This window comes from Salvelinus alpinus, chromosome 10 (assembly GCF_045679555.1).
Source record: "Salvelinus alpinus chromosome 10, SLU_Salpinus.1, whole genome shotgun sequence".
NCBI lineage: Eukaryota > Metazoa > Chordata > Actinopteri > Salmoniformes > Salmonidae > Salvelinus > Salvelinus alpinus.
Genome location: NC_092095.1, coordinates 24572395 through 24590142, shown reverse-complemented (window position 1 = coordinate 24590142; position 17748 = coordinate 24572395). Strand labels below are relative to the sequence as shown.

The window sequence follows — 17748 nt, the reverse complement described above, 5'->3', positions numbered from 1 at the left end:
TGGCAGAGATAAGAACATTGCATTTGCTTTTTTAATTGTTTTCAAAGCCAGACAACAAACTGTCTTCTGAAACATGTTTAGTCTGAGCTCAGGACGACCATGCAAAACCCTTTGTTGTGTTAGTGTTACTCTGGATAAGCCTTTTTTCTGCCATAAGTGCTTAATCCATAGAGGTAGTTTTCTCTCCACAACTGGAAGGAAAATGTGACTGTTTCTCCTGTGGGGCTATTCAGCACAGCAGCAATCAGGGCACATTTCAAGACTTCTTTATTCAGATTAAAAGCTTCCATGACGACATGTTTCAACTGCAAGTCTTTCAGAACAAATATAGTAGAGTTGTCATGAATGAGGGTGATGCTGTACAATTTTCCCTTCATTTTGGAGAGACTAGGCCTATTAAGCCCAGTTGTTACTCTTGCTGCTTTCACATTGGATTTACAGATTTTGACTGTTAAAGAAATGGGGTAATGTTTATATGACCCCCTTACAAACAGGCCCATTTTTACCACATTCTTGCCTGCATATGCCTTTTATACCTACCGTGCGCATGCCGGCATGCTGGGGATGAGTGGTAGTAGTGGTGTGACAATGTTTTAATAAATCCATTGAGAATATACACCATCAAAAATAAATGGCATATTTTTTGTTTAATTATGTTATGCCCAAATTAAATCAATAGTTCATTATTTTGTTCATTAAACAGACAAGACACACCTACCCCAATCACAGTCAAACACACATATATTTTGTAGTAAGAATATAATGGAATATAACAGAATAAAATACAAATAATATTTTTCCCACACAACTTGTGTCACGGGAAAGTGTGAAACCGCTGTCATATAGTATCTTCATCATGATACCCATAGAAAACAATAGCAATCCTATTTTCTAAAGTATGTGAGTCTCGTGTTCATATTTCACAACCTCCAAGGGCTTTTGGAGTTGCCTATACGCGATCCAGCAAAATAATAGGCCTACACTTGAGTTAGGCTACATTATTGCATGCTAAATGTTTCTGATTAGTGATAGATGAGCAAATGAATAGATGAGCAATACCACCTCCACATATTTGCCCAGACAGAAACCAATTAACCAAATAGCCTATACAGACAGAGATTCAGTGAAACAAAATCACATTGATTGAGACAAGTCAAGACACACTGAGACAAGTCAGTGGTCACAGTCTTTTGGTCAGGATGAGCAAAATAATCCACTTGTTAAACTACATAACATGCTGGCAAAATGTTCTAACAAATGAGCCAACTAGAAAAGTTGATCATGAGCAGCACTCACCTCAACTTAGCTAACATTTCCCCAACTAACTGTAGCCTAACCAATATCTAAACGGAGATTCAGTGAAAAGTCAAATCTGACATTGATTTATCAAGACGAGTCCTCACGCTTGTCTCAAAGTAGGGCGATGGTGGTGTCCCAATCAAAACGGTGCTGAAACTATCATCTAGTTGACCACACACTGGTAGGCTATTGCTTCAAATTTATTACAATGGTTAGATGACTTTGGGAGTTTCAGTAAGCAACAATTTGAAACATGCCTTCAATTGCATTAAGATGCTTTATTCCAATATTTTTCTCATTCAGTTATATTTATTCCCACAATAATTCTTTATGGATCCATCCAGTTGTGGTTAAGAAAACAGTGCATGCTTAGTGGTGGGCTATGCAAAGAGATTTGACCAGTGACATGCCAGGCAAAGTTTAGAACTGGCAGGAGGATGGTTAACTGGTACTGCCTAGCAACCATACACGAGTTTAACGGCGTAGTGCCTGCCAATGCCACCTCAGCATTACGGCTACGTTTCATACTAAGCCGTAGGCAGAAGTTGACCTAAATGATTACTAGGTTGCTAGGCGGAAATAAAAGTTTCAGCTTTGATACCGGCAATACCTTTCAGATATAAGGAAAAGGCGAAAAAACAGTTGCCGGTATGTCAAAGTTGCCGTCAAAACGTCTTAGTGTAAAAGGGATATATGTAACATGGGTTTGGTACTGTAGGCCTACACAGCAATGTTTAACCAAACATATGAGGCAAACTTCAGTAAAAACAGAGATCTGCACCACATTCTACACCAATAACATCTAATCAAGAATTCTGTTTCAAATCCAAAGTAAGTCTTCACAAGATCCAAAATGGAAACGATGCTCAGCCGAACACAGTCGGCCCACAACAGCAAGAGAAATATCCATTGAATAAGTGAGAACTCCACAAAGACCTAATTATCTTGCAATCAAAGACAATGTAACAGCGCGTCTCATAATGAATTCATATTTCAACAATGGCGAGCTCTTTGTGAATCTCTCCTAACAGTGTTTACAAAAGGGTAAAAGGAGGGGAACGAGTAAAATTAGGCTACACTGTGATGTTGACAGAAAGTTATTGGGGCAATTAAGCTTTCATATCATGGAATTACTAAACTATGCTTAATTACACAGCGTAAGGATACAAAAAGGGATACAAAACTACATCAAATCTAACCCTAACCCATCAAATCTGTAAAAACAGTGTTTATTCCTCCTATTATCCAATGAGACAAAGTCAAATATTTAGTCTCCAAAAGATTTCAATGTTCCACTGAAGATCACAATCATTCTAGCCTGACAGTATCCCACCAGTCAGTAAAATATTTAGAAACCCATCACATCACCAATCACACTTCAGACTCTGTGTGTGTGTGTGTGTGTGTGTGTGTGTGTGTGTGTGTGTGTGTGTGTGTGTGTGTGTGTGTGTGTGTGTGTGTGTGTGTGTGTGTGTGTGTGTGTGTGTGTGTGTGTGTGTGAAACGAGTATGAAATAACGGAAGAGAGAAGATGAAGGGAGCCCTGAATCATATTATCACTGGCTGTTCTGACAGGCAACTTAACCAGCGCGCCGGAGAAGACATGATAACGGCTGTGTGGGGCAAATTGAAGGACTGTTTCCTGAGAATATGTCCGCACAACACTATGTTCGTTTAGTTTCGTAAGAATTCCATCTCACGTTATTGATGTGTTGCTGATCAGACCGGTATATCCATCTGCTGCCAGCAGGTTATTTGCATAGCCATGTGCTAATGTGAAGAGGTTGTAGGAGAGATCTAAATCAATTTATACGCACTACTACTTTTACAGATCCACTGCCCAGCCATGCAATTTATAAACTTGATATCCACTATGAAAAGAAATTAGAAATTATGTCTGACGTTTTTGTTGCAATATTGAAATTCGATGTCCACTGTGTTCCATAATAATGAATGTGTTGGGAGTCGGGACGAGACAGACAGGCAGCGTTTCTCAAGTCAAAATGAATCAGTATAATATTAATGGATATATACCAACAACAAAAAAATCGATGGAAAAACAGGTAAAACTAAACCAAATGCAGCTAGTTTTGCTGCCTTTCAGTCTGAAATGATTGTGTTAGCTGTGTAGTTGGCTAGCTACCAAGGGGGAAGAGCCTCCATAGCAACCATTTTTGTTTGCCCTAGCAACCTGCAAAGTCCTGGAACTATCAACCAGCACTTGAGTAGTTTTGATTTACATGGCAGGCAATACAAATAGAACTAACGACCAGAGAACACCTAAAATTGCACTTGACAATCAGTGTTAGTGAATGTAGCATCACGTTTTGTTGAAAATGTTATGGTTTGGGAAAGAATGTTGCTTTTTAATGCTGGTAACTCATTCTATAAAACCAATAATATATTAGTAATACATGAGAGGCCATGTGTTATGACATTTTTATCATGGCTGTGGTGGTCTCCTCGGCTTCGCCTCGTGGCTATGACCACGTCGCAGCCATGATAAAAATGTCATAACACATGGCCTCTCATGTATTATTGCTTAAGTGATGGTGCTGTAGGGGTGCCCAAGGCTTGGTGGGCCACTCTCCAGGGTCAACCTATTAGCTACAAGCCTATATCATCACTTAGCCTATACAAAAATAAGCCCTCTGTACACAGACCATCTGATGTGTTAGCACGGTCCAAGTTTAGATGCACTATCTCACTGTCATCAACATTTAACAACATTCAATCAACATTCAACACCTCCCGGCTGCTCTTAATGAGTATGCTGTTGCTTCACACCCTGCAGAATCAGTCCAGGCAATGACCAATCCGCCACACATTGTCCAAAACTGGGATTTAGCCAATGGATTACAGCTAATCTGTAGTAAACCCCCAATCCCTCGCAGCCAACGGCTTATGGTTCGATTTCAAATTAACACAGTCACCTACATTACTGTTGCACATTACTGTGCCCCTTTGTCAAGGATGGATGCAAGAATGAAATGAAAAACACATTAGTACATCAGTGACACCAAGATATATCTGATCAACCAGGAGGGTTAGGATCAATTTTGTTGACTACAAACTGTTGACAAAAACAGTGATACATTAACTACGTGTGGCCCATGCGGGAATCAAAACCCACAGCCCTGGCGTTGCCATCACCCCACTCTAACCCACGGAGTCATTGAAATTACAACTATTAAAAAAATATAGAACAGGGGAGAAAGTGTAACATCCGAGGGACAGATTTATTCGCTAGACGGTGAGAAGGGAAAGCAACAGAGCTATAAAACAACATGGCAGACAGGCGGAGAGACAGAGGGCAGTCCCAATGACTGGCCTGCTTTCCCCATCCATCCTTTGTATGGGCCCAGCAGCTGAACTAGTATGTTAGAATTCTCCTCAGATACCCTTTCTCCTGCCTTCACAGGACTGGGCTCCATACAACCATCACACCACCATTAAGTGACATGCATGTTCCGCTACAATGCAGTCCCTGAAGCCTATAGGACTTCACCTACCATTAGAAATGCAAAGCTCACAGATATCTACACTGTAATTAAACTGACTGTACATGGCTATTTACATGTCATTACCATGTTATAAGTCATGGTTAGGCTGATAAAACACCACTGCAGTGAGGCTTCTTCTCCTTGTCTCCTCTCCTTCATCTTTACTGAAAACACAGGCTAAGTCAAATCAATATGGATGATGCACACCGATTTACTTTCACCTGTCTAGTTCTTGAATGTCACTGTATATGGAGGAAAGGAGAAGGGGATGATGGAGGACGTCACTTCACACTATTGAGATGCACCCTAGGAAACAGATAAAGACCGGAGCAGTAGGTGGGTGGGATGCTTTATCTGTCCTCGCACCTGAGTCCGCCCCACACTGGTTAAATAGATCCTAAATTATTCACGACCAGGGGGGAGTCCAAACGCCTCAGGCTAGCCGCCCGCCATAAAGCAGACACGTGTATTCATGCAAAGCCATACAACAAAGAGAGAGATGCCTTAACTGATAGCTACTGGCTAATGTGGTGTGTGGTAATTGGTCATCTAAGCGGGAAATAGCGGGCTGGTCGTGTGTGTGTGTGTGTGTGTGTGTGTGTGTGTGTGTGTGTGTGTGTGTGTGTGTGTGTGTGTGTGTGTGTGTGTGTGTGTGTGTGTGTGTGTGTGTGTGTGTGTGTGTGTGTGTGTGTGTGTGTGTGTGTGTGTGTGTGTGTGTGTGTGTATATGGAGATATTGCTGATGAGTCAGTCACAGAGCAGACAAGGCCCATGGCGAGGAGGAGAGAAGTAGCTTAGCGTCACAGTCTAGCGACGGGTACACACACAAGCTTAGTCATACAAACACATATAGACAAGTGCACACCAGAGCTGGCTTCAAATACATGTGTATTTAAGTATTTGTCATTGAAATACTTCTGTGTATTTGAGTATTTTCAAATAATGTGGTGCAGAATCAACTACTTCTATTAGTTATTTGAAAGTATTTTCAAATAATTTCCAATAAATAGCCAACAATTTGAAACTATTTTCAAATATGTGTTTCCAAATACATTATAGGACCAAACAATAATCCTAGGACCAAACAGAACTGAGCTGAAATGCCTGGGAGTATTCACATATTTCAATATTTGTATTTGAAAATACTTTGAAATGTAAGTGAAAGTAATACAAATAAATATATAAATGTTTGAACCCAGGTCTGGAGCACACACACACACTTGTGAAGTCACACACATGCATGTATGTGCACACATACACAAACTGACAGGTAAATTCACACAGAAACATGCAAGCGTGTACTTGAGCTGGTAGGTTAAACCGAAAGTTATCGACACTGACTGAACCGACCATCATCATTTACCAGATATCATTCACCACAAAAAGTAGCCTTTACTAGAGATATGTGAAATTTGAAATAAAATATGTTTGCTAATGTATGAGTGTTAATGGGACAATTGAAAGCTACACCATTCAAAGTAGTAGCAGTATTATTATTTGTACTTACTCTTTTTTCTCAACAACTTCGTGATATCCAATTGGTAGTTACAGTCTTGTCCCATTGCTGCAACTCTAATACGGACTCGGGAGAGGCAAAGGTCGAGAGCCATGACTCCTCCGAAACACGATCCCGCCAAGCTGCACTGCTTCTCGACACACTGCTCTCTTAACCCGGAAGCCAGCCGCACCAATGTGTCGTAGGAAACATCGTACAGCTGGCGACCAAATTCAGTGTGGATGTGCCCGGCCGCCACCAGGAGTCACTAGAGCATGATGGGACAAGGACATCCCAGCCGGACAAACCATCCCCTAACCCGGACGATGCTGGGTCAGTTGTGTGCCCGCCTCATGGGTCTCCCGTTCGCGTCCGGCTGCGACATAGCCCAGGATCGAACCAGGATCTGTAGTGACACCTCTAGCACTGCGATGTAGTGCATTAGACCGTGGTGCTACTCGGGAGGCCAGTAGTAGTAGTTTTAAGGGGAATGTAAAAATAACTATGTTACACATTAATGTTATACAAACATATTGTTAAATGTATCATTATCGTGATAATTCAGTCAATTTATCATGATATGGATTTTTGCCCATATCTCCCAGCTCTAGTGTGCACACAAACATACACAGACACACACACAACACCCCCCACACACATCTTCTTTGCCTGTGATAGGTTTTAAGCTATATAATGTTTGTCAGATCCATGCTAATAACATTCTAACAAGGGAAAGCTAAAAAAAAGTTCAGAAAAAACACCCAGATCTATTCAGCGAAGCCCTTCCAGAATCCATCACTGACGCATCTACAGAGGGCATTCACTCAGCAGGGGGGATGAATCACAAAGTATTTCTACGAGCTGAAGAAGGCACCAGGGACAATTACTGCAATAGAATATCTCACACAGAGTAAAAAGTAGTGGCTGTTTTTTTTGTGAGGCAATAGCAAAAACATTGCCTCTATGTGCAGCCATGCGGGATCCGTAATTAAAAAAGGTCTTAACTGCGGCATTTTAAGATCGACTAGAATGCTAGGGCTGTGACGCTAATGGAATTTTGGATGACGGTAAATTGGCCAGCCAAATGACCGTGGTCTCCGTAATAATGGTCTGAATAACAGACAAAAAAATTATTATAATTTTCTCTCCTCCACTCCTGACTGCATGTGCTGCCATAGATTATATTTCTGTGTTCTGCTGCTGCACCTCGCTGGCACCTTTCTCTGTGTTCTGCTGCTGCACCTCGCTGGCACCTTTCTCTGTGTTCTGCTGTTGCACCTCGCTGGCACCTTTCTCTGTGTTCTGCTGCTGCACCTCGCTGGCACCTTTCTCTGTGTTCTGCTGCTGCACCTTGCTGGCACCTTTCTCTGTGTTCTTCTGCTGCACCTCGCTGGCACCTTTCTCTGTGTTCTGCTGTTGCACCTCGCTGGCACCTTTCTCTGTGTTCTGCTGCTGCACCTCGCTGGCACCTTTCTCTGGGTTCTGCTGTTGCACCTCGCTGGCACCTTTCTCTGTGTTCTGCTGCTGCACCTCGCTGGCACCTTTCTCTGTGTTCTGCTGCTGCACCTCGCTGGCACCTTTCTCTGTGTTCTGCTGTTGCACCTCGCTGGCACCTTTCTCTGGGTTCTGCTGTTGCACCTCGCTGGCACCTTTCTCTGTGTTCTGCTGTTGCACCTCACTGGCACCTTTCTCTGTGTTCTGCTGTTGCACCTCGCTGGCACCTTTCTCTGTGTTCTGCTGCTGCACCTCGCTGGCACCTTTCTCTGTGTTCTGCTGCTGCACCTTGCTGGCACCTTTCTCTGTGTTCTGCTGCTGCACCTCGCTGGCACCTTTCTCTGTGTTCTGCTGTTGCACCTCGCTGGCACCTTTCTCTGTGTTCTGCTGCTGCACCTCGCTGGCACCTTTCTCTGGGTTCTGCTGTTGCACCTCGCTGGCACCTTTCTCTGTGTTCTGCTGCTGCACCTCGCTGGCACCTTTCTCTGTGTTCTGCTGCTGCACCTCGCTGGCACCTTTCTCTGTGTTCTGCTGTTGCACCTCGCTGGCACCTTTCTCTGGGTTCTGCTGTTGCACCTCGCTGGCACCTTTCTCTGGGTTCTGCTGTTGCACCTCGCTGGCACCTTTCTCTGTGTTCTGCTGCTGCACCTCGCTGGCACCTTTCTCTGTGTTCTGCTGCTGCACCTCGCTGGCACCTTTCTCTGTGTTCTGCTGTTGCACCTCGCTGGCACCTTTCTCTGTGTTCTGCTGCTGCACCTCCCTGGCACCTTTCTCTGGGTTCTGCTGTTGCACCTCGCTGGCACCTTTCTCTGTGTTCTGCTGTTGCACCTCGCTGGCACCTTTCTCTGTGTTCTGCTGTTGCACCTCGCTGGCACCTTTCTCTGTGTGCTTGTTTGCTACAACACCCGGTTTGTTTCAGCAAGGAGCAACAACGCTTCATCACGTTTTTAAGAGACCATGTTACCGCAGAAACGGACACAAATTCCCGGCCGCCCAGTCAGCTGTTTGTAAAAATAAATAACAAAAAAGGTTAAAAGGTTATGACGGTTATTTTATTTTCACGACGGTCTTCATCCATAACCGTCAGATACATGGTTATACGGTAATTGTGCCAGCCCTATAGAATGCATCTGCACGCTGAAAGCTAGACAGACAATTGCATGGAATCCTACAGTCCTGTATGGAGGGTGGTGACTGTGAAATAGGCCTGCTCAAGAGACAGACTTCTATACTAGATGTTCTGTCTCTGGAACTGGGCCAATACAACATGCACACACATTCAGTTAGGCATGCCTCAGATAAGAGCAGCATGAAAAGAGTGGTACTGATCCACAGTATACTGATAGACAACATGATCTACAGTAACTAATATAGCCTAGATCTGGGCTTGCTACATCCAACGCTGTGCTGCATTGCTATTGCTCAGTATGTGACTCAGTATACTACTCAACTGACTAACCTAGTACACACTGTACATGTTTGTGAGAGAGGAGTTTGTCTGCTGTTTTGATTTGCAAGTTCCCTCCTTCACCTGCCGCGGGCATGCAGCCAAACCTGACAGATCTGCTGTGGGAACACACACACACACACACACACACACACACACACACACACACACACACACACACACACACACACACACACACACACACACACACACACACACACACACACACACACACACACACACACACACACACACACACACGTCTTCAAAGCTCCAGCCTTCATTCCTTGTCTATTGGGCTGTTTTTCAACCATTGCCCTGCACACTATCTAATATGACAGAGACTATAATTGCTTTGCTGAGCAATTGGGCTCTAGCTCTGGCAGTCCCTCAACACAGACTTTTAGGAAAATCATCTTTAATGATGTCTGAAACCTCAATCAGACTTTTACAGTGGACTCAACGTGAAGAATGGGCACACTTTGCTGGAGAGAAAGCCATCACAGCACAGCCAGCCAAATGAGCAGCACTGAGGCAGAGTCGAATCTACAGCGGACACTCAAAATGCCTCGACTCGGGTGTCTCGACATAGTAGGCAACCCTATCATCTTAGTGGGTAACAATTAAGTACCTTACTCAGTTAAAGTGGTCAAAAATAGCTTCTTAGCAAAGAGCAATTTCTCAAGCAAGAATTTTGTTCGGACTGTCTGGGAGTGATGTCACCAGGCAGGCCAAAACTCCATCCCACCAAAATAGGCTGAAACTTCAGGCAGTCTTTTCAAACAGCCCTTACACAAAAAAAGCATTATCATCATTTTCACAATTACACAGTATTATTCCAACCTCATAGTGTGGAAATATATATAAAACACAGGGAAATCAAGTTTTTGACTCCACAGACCTGGCACTCATAAAAGGCAGGAGAAAAGCGTGTTTTTGTCATGAACAGCCATCTAATACCCATTTGCATTCATTATGTAAGCTGTTGATGCAGCTGTGTAGACACTGAAAAGCTTTTTGGATGACATTTGAGTGTATAGATACATTTAAAAGTCCCAAGCTAAGGATACAATGGTTTACCCATTCCCCACTAAATACATAACAGGCATCATTCCACAGACGGTGGTACATTGTCAGTGAGGTTATGTCATTAGTGCTGCCTCATACTTTTCTGTTACCCACGCTCACTTCCTGTTTTACACAGCACTCCCGGCTATTAGTGAAACCTTTGGCCGTGATATCAGAAATCCAGTGTAAATGCACTCAGGGGAAGACTTGACAAATCATCCAAAACTAGGATTTTATAAGAAAATGTCATGCGAAAGATAGGCTACTTAGTCATACCCTGTCAAAGTAATTATCATTGCGACCGCATGACTTGGAACAATGATCTTTCAATCCCTGATATAAAAGGCCGGAGATAGAGGAAGGAAGAATATTGACTCAGGAGATTAGCTTTTGTTTATGGCCATTACATCAATAAAAGAGAAGTGCTTTTGAGGCCAAAGATTTCAGACAACGGTCAATGAACAACCTAATCATCGATGACCATTATTTCTGTTACAGTCAGCGCGCAACACTCATCACACAGTGTATGATAAGGACCTAGCAGCACTGAGTTAACTGAGACCTACTCACTGAGCACAGATGTCAGTTCAATGTTCACTTTTGATAGAGATTTGATAAGACTTGTCAACAAACAACTGAACGAGTTCAAATATTGAGGCCAGCTATAGCGCTTTGGTTTTAAGTTGGGTACAAAAGGCAAAAAATGTCTGTTGATGACTATTTTGTTTTCCATGTTGGTAGAACTGTAAAAACACTGTAATAACAATGTAACATGATTAAAATAACTTTGTGAAAACAACATTGAATCCACCTGTTTGAGCACAGTGGGCAATGGGCAGGCTACATCTGTTTTCTGAGCCTGATTTACAATGCAATTGACATACAACTGGGCCTGTATTCCCACTGTCTCACAGTAGGAGTGATGATCTAGGATCAGGTCCCCCCTGCCCATGTAATCTTATTCAATATGTTCTAAAAGGCTAAACCGATCCTAAACCAGCACTCTTACTCTGAGACGCTTTGTGAATAGGGGCATCTATCCATTGCAGTTTCATTCATCACGTTTAAAGCCCCTCATCAATACAACATAGCCCTGAGTCCAGGGTGAGGGATGCTTCAATAAGTCAACCTTTAGATTAACATAGGCACAAGCAATTGGTTAAAGGTTAAAAAAAAAAGTGTTTCTTTGAATCATTGAGTAGACCAGTGTATTGCGTATGGAATCAACTTTTGATCTTGGCCAGTGTGAGATGTAGCAGATTTGTAATTACAGTGAGAGTATCAATGGAAAAATATCAAACAAGATGTGGAGGCCTGCTCCCCTGAGTACTGCTGGTGTAGACTGGCATAGTTTCGAGTGTTAATGTCTGTGTGTAGCATTTGTGCCTGCATGTGTGCGTTTGTGTTAAAGCTAAGATGACAGGCAAGATTTTTTGGCCAACCCCGGCCAAACCGTCCCCTAACCCGGACGATGCTGGGCCAATTGTGCGCTGGGACAATTATTTTTTATTTATTTTTTTCTTCACATTTTCAAACAGTCCATTTATATTTTCCAACGGGGCTATACATTTGGGTTAGGTTTTTTTCTCGCATGAGTGTCACGACTTCCGCTGAAGTCGGCTCCTCTCCTTGTTTGGGCGGCGTTCGGCGATCGACGTCACCGGCTTTCTAGCCATCACCGCTCCATTTTTCATATATCCATTTGTCTTGTCTTGTTTCCATACACACCTGGTTTTCATTTCCCCAATCAATCTACTTGTATCTAACCCTCTGTTTCCCATCATGTTTTGTGTGTAATTGTTTCATGTTATTGTGGTGTTTTATTACGCGCTTTACTTTTGTTATGTTCCGTGTTTTGAGCGCATTTGATTTATGTAGTGCTCTCGTTTTGGAACTAAAATAAAAGTGCGCATGTTTACATCACTCTACTCTCCTGCACCTGACTTCGCCTCTTATACACTACACTCGATGACAGAGTAACCTCGTTTCACTGCCAAAAATCTAGTATTCAGCGAAATAACAGCACAACGTCAAATATAGGTAGCCTAGTCAAATAATGAACATCCAATCACATTAATCGTTACTGTCTCGCGTATGTAGCCAAATGTAGCTGCTGCTCATTCCGTTTGCTCGAAAATTGATAACTGGTTAAAAAAGGTAAGGCCCGCATCCATAGAGACACATACCAGCTCTACTGCTAGTACTGCTACTACCAGCAGTACTACACCTGCACCTGTAGACGACACAAGTTGTTCTGCTTCCACGAGCACATCCAATGCTAGCATCAGTAATTCTACATTTGTTGTTAGCCCAGCTAGTGTGGACTCTGACAGTTGTGAATCTGATGCAGCCGAAGAGCTACTGCCTCCTTATCCGGGAAAGCACCGAACAACAGACAGGGATGTTGGACCATCGAAGAGGCGCAAATATGATAAGAACTACATTGATTTGAGGTTCACTTATATTGGGAGTAGTGCCTTTCCTGAGCCACAGTGTGTTATATGTGCAGAAGTACTATCTCACAACTCAATAAAACCTTCACTCTTGCGCAGACATTTAGAAACAAAACATGCCAATTTGAAAAATAAGTCACGGGAGTTTTTTTGAGCGAGAATTATGATGACTTTCAAGTAGTAAGACATGTATAAAAGCAACAGATCCCATTAATAACAAGGGTCTAGAAGCGTCTTATATGGTGAGCTACCGAGTGGCTAGGACAGGCAAGCCCCATACTATTGTGGAGGACTTAATTATTCCTGCTACTGCAGATATGGCTGGGGGAAAAGGCCAAAAGAACTATACAGACAATGCCTTCATCAAACAACACTTTCACGACGCATCAGTGATATGGCAAGAGATGTTTTGAAACAATTACTGCTTTGCATACAAGCCAGTGAATTCTATGCGTTACAGCTGGATGAGTCAACAGACGTAGCGGGCCTGGCACAGCTCCTGGTATATGTCTGTTACGTTTATGGGGGGTCAATTAAGGAAGACATCCTCTTCTGCAAACCACTGGAAACCAGGACAACAGGGGAGGATATTTTTTAAGTACTGGACAGCTTTGTGACATAAAAAGGACTTTAGTGGTCAAGATGTGTTGGTACCTGTACTGATGGTGCTAAAGCCATGACAGGGAGACATAGTGGAGTGGTAATACGTGTGCAAGCAGTTTCTCACATGACTGGCCTATCTGGGTGATGTTTTTTCTCGCCTGAATGATCTGAATCTAGGATTACAGGGACTCTCCGCAACTATATTCAATGTGGGGGACAAAATTCAGGCTATGATTAAGAAATTGGAGCTCTTCAAAACACAGGTCTTTCCATCATTGGATGATTTTTTTGTGTGCAAATGAACTCAAGCTTACGGACAATGTCAAATGTGATATAGCGAAGCACCTGAGTGAGTTGGGTGCACAATTACACAGGTACTTTCCCGAAACAGATGACACAAACAACTGGATTTGTTATCCCTTTCATGCCCTGCCTCCAGTCCACTTACCGATATCTGAACAAGAGAGCCTCATCGAAATTGCAACAAGTGGTTCTGTGAAAATTGAATTTAATCAGAAGCCACTCCCAGATTTAGGATACTGACAGAGTATCCTGCCTTGGCAAATCGCGCTGTTAAGACACTGATGCCTTTTATAACCACGTACCTATGTGAGAGTGGATTCTCGGCCCTCACTAGCATGAAAACTAAATACAGGCACAGACTGTGTGGAAAAAGACTGAGACTCTCTCCAATACAACCCAACATTGCAGATTTATGTACATCCGTTCAAGCACACCCTTCTCATTAACCTGTGGTGAGTTATTCACAATTTGAACAAATAAGGTTTTATATGTAAGATGGCTAAATAAAGAGCAAAATGATTGATTATTATTATTATTTGTGCTCTGGTCCTATAAGAGCTCATTGTCAATTCCCACGAGCCGGATTGTGACAAACTCACACTCATTCTTATGTTTAATAAATGTATTGTATAGTGTGTGTGTGGCAGGCTTACAATGATGGCAAAAAACAACATTTGAGAGTGCGCTGACCCTGGTGCTAGAGGGGGTACGCAGCTGGAGGTTGAATGTTTGAAGGGGTATGGGACTATAAAAAGTTTGGGAACCACTGGCTTACGGAATGCATTGTGCATAGCCTATAGGGTTCTTCTAACCTTCTTTCATGAGCTTCTATATTAGAGGGAGAGTGCAGTGCAATCTGAGATTCTATTTTACAATCTCGAAAAGTAAATATAACTATTTAATCAGTGCATAACAATCTTGCAGTCAGGGGCGACTATATATATTGCTTTACAAAATATAATCAGGAAACTGTAATGTGAGTACAGAGGTCTTTGCACCTAAGTTTAATTAAAAAGACTATATGCACAAAAGCCCTGACAACCTGAAACAGTGGTCGTTTTCTCCCAAACTACAAGGCAGGGGGAAGCTACACTGGAGCAGACATAGCCAGGGTATTACAATCAAATATTTACCAAGCTGAGTTGATACTTTGACTTTCATAGCACTTAAGCATTCATAATCATCCCATAAGTTTGGCTACATGAAAACTGTCTGTTCAGTAGGCATGAGTCATTCTGGTAATGGAGCACTTTATGACTGCTGCTGGGAAAGGAGGCTGAGTCTGAGTTATACCTGCAGATCAATAAGGATTATTTTTGCTTTTGTTGTATCGTATTGCAGGAAAACACTTCCCTGAGAGAAAGAGACAGAGAGAGAGAGAGGAGAAACAGAGCTAACTAGAACATATTTTGGCCCTAAACAGAGAGTACACAGTGGCAGAATACCTGACAGACTCAGTGAGCATTGCCTTGCTATTGAGAAAGGCTGCTATAGGCAGACCTGTCACTCAAGAGAAGACAAGCTATGTGCACACTGCCCACAAAATGAGGTGGAAACTGATCTGCACTTCCTAACCTCCTGCAAAATGTATGACCATATTAGAGACAAATATTTCCCCAAAATTATACAGACCTACAAAGAATTTGAAAACCAACCCACTTTTGATCAACTCCCATATCTATTGGGTGAAATACCACAGTGTACCATCACAGCAGCACGATTTGTGACCTGTTGCCACAAGGGCAACCAGTGAAGAATAAACACCATTGTAAATACAACCCATGTTTATGTTTATTTATTTTCCCTTTTGTACTTGAACTATTTGCACATAATACGACATTTGACATGTCTTTATTCTTCTGGAACTTTTGTGAGTGTAATGTTTACTGTAGAAATGTTTTTTGTTTATTTCACGTCTGTTTATTATCTATTTCACTTGCTTTGGCAATGTAAACATATGTTTCCCATGCCAAAAAAGCCCTTAAATTGAATTGAGATAGAGAGAGAGAGAGGAGAGAACCAGAGGCACATCTGCCTAGCAGTAACTGAACTTTTCCCCTAGGGAATGGACAGAAGAAGCCCAACGATATAAATAGGAAGTATCAGCTGCACAAAAAAATACAATAACAGCACGCCAGACCGAAGACTGACAGACATTTCTGTAGTATTTTAATAGCTTAGTGTTTCTAGTGCTGACTGACATTTGCTGTGGTTAATCCACAGCTTTGGGGGGTTCGGAAGATTAAATACGAGACAAATACCGGTAGGTTAAAACCCAAACAGAACAGGCTGTCCTTGCCATAGCAAAAGGAAGGGATGCACTTCGGCATCCTGGCTGTAGTCAATTCACCCCAATTCAACTCTCTCCGAGTCATACCTGCAATGCCATTTGCTGGGGTAGGCTAGGCTATGCATTTATAGCCTCCAAGGCATTTGGCAATCGCAAAGGAGCCTAACAGTTGTAGCCTACAGTAGACTTAAATGTCCCACAATGTGTTGATAGTTGACAAGGGCAGACCCCTCCAACAGGTTATATTCCTTTTGTGTGAAAATGTAGGAAGTATTTATTTGTACTCACCATGATAATTCATACAGCACAGCCAGGTTCCATCCAGAATTGCATTCAAGTTGATCCAGAGTGATGTGGGGGGAAAAATGTAATAAAAGATAAGATGTCCAACACTCAAAGTGCAAAACATAACCAACATAACCTTGAGATCAAATAGGCTACACCAGTATAACATTTGTAAAACAGTAATAATTTAGGCTACATCAATATTTGTAGGCCTACAGCAGTGTTCATTCCAAACTCCAATCAAAACAGGCGCCAATGTTTTTGACAGTGGCACGCGCCTGCAGTGAAGCCAGCCATCTGTACACGACAATCACCGCACATTAACATTCTTGACTGCAGAGACTGAAATCGAATATTTTCCCTACAGCCTACTGCCAAAGACCGGTGTACTGCTGCAGATATTAATATATTCACTATTACAGTATGCATGAAAATAAGTAACGTGTTATTCGCTGTTTCAAAATGAAACCATTCTACAGAGTAGCTTACAGCGACTGGAGAATGAATTCCAGATGTAGAATACAGTAGCCATATGTCTATCCTCAAAGCTTTACGCACAGGATACTTTGTATCAACAGCTGTTGAACGCATGGAGACCTGATCCAGTAAAATACAGTAGCCTAAAAGGAGAAATGGTCATAATTCAAGGGAATATATGTAATATCTCCCTCGCACGGATGTGGGATATTGTTGTAAAAACCAGTCATTTTCGCAAATAATGTAATGCGCATATGGCAATACAGTTCGCTCAAAAATGTTTAGACAACTTCTAATGGGAAATATGTATACCTGCAACAAGGTAAACTTTCAAAACACTCATCGATAGAGCTTCACAGTAAACACACTAACATTACTCAGTGACCCAAAACAAATCGAACAGACATTAGGCTACTCTCATTAACATTAACGCGCTAAAGTCCGTCCCGAATGAACTATATAGGGTACTTCACTTGAAAACGTGTTTACCTGATTCCTGTAGCTATTTTTGTGCTCACAGCCAACTGATACAATCCGCTCAGACAAATACCGTTATTTCTGAAATGTCTAGTTGGCGGGTTGCCGTAGCCTAAATGCAGTTCAGCAGAGAGTGCCTCACCTGCAAAACCGTCCTCTCGCTCTCCACAATAGAACCAAGCGTTCCACACATTCACGCCCCCTATTGCGAAATTAAGGAAACGCTTTAGGTCAACCCTCATAGGGCAAGGTTACTGTCAGTTAAACATATGTGGGCTGGCTGTTGGAGCTCAATTCCAGTTGCTTTATTGAGTGAGATTAAAGCAGTTACTGTCCCTCTGGACTACTGTATTCAGACAAATGTCACTCCTGCTGCCTAATGCAACGGCAGGGAGAGTAGTATCTGTTATAACTATTGAAATGGAGGTGCGTGCACTACTGAATAACTAAGCTTGCTGGTTATTTCAGGGCAAATGCCTATATCAGTCTCTATGCATCTGATTTTGAGGGAAATTCAGAGGCAAAATGCTGGAGTTGATCAATATAATTTTAGGCT

General features: G+C 42.4%; 2 protein-coding genes across 3 annotated transcripts in view; both read right to left on the bottom strand.

Annotated features, from left to right (window-relative positions):
* Positions 1-17365, bottom strand: part of LOC139531757 (protein 4.1-like) — an 83235-nt gene extending 65870 nt beyond the window's left edge. Inside the window, exon 1 of one of the 2 annotated variants that reach the window (XM_071328553.1) lies at positions 17335-17365. The gene's annotated coding sequence lies outside the window, so the exon portion shown is untranslated. Of the gene's footprint in view, positions 1-16241; positions 17168-17334 lie in introns of those variants that run through there. The other variant, XM_071328538.1, reaches the window with a different exon arrangement.
* Positions 7475-8882, bottom strand: LOC139532910 (ABC transporter F family member 4-like). Its single transcript, XM_071331070.1, has 2 exons — positions 8852-8882; positions 7475-8685 (listed from the first exon to the last, which is right to left on the bottom strand). The coding sequence occupies exons 1-2, from the start codon at positions 8880-8882 to the stop codon at positions 7475-7477; spliced, it is 1242 nt and encodes a 413-aa protein (XP_071187171.1).
* Positions 17366-17748: the final 383 nt, after the last annotated feature.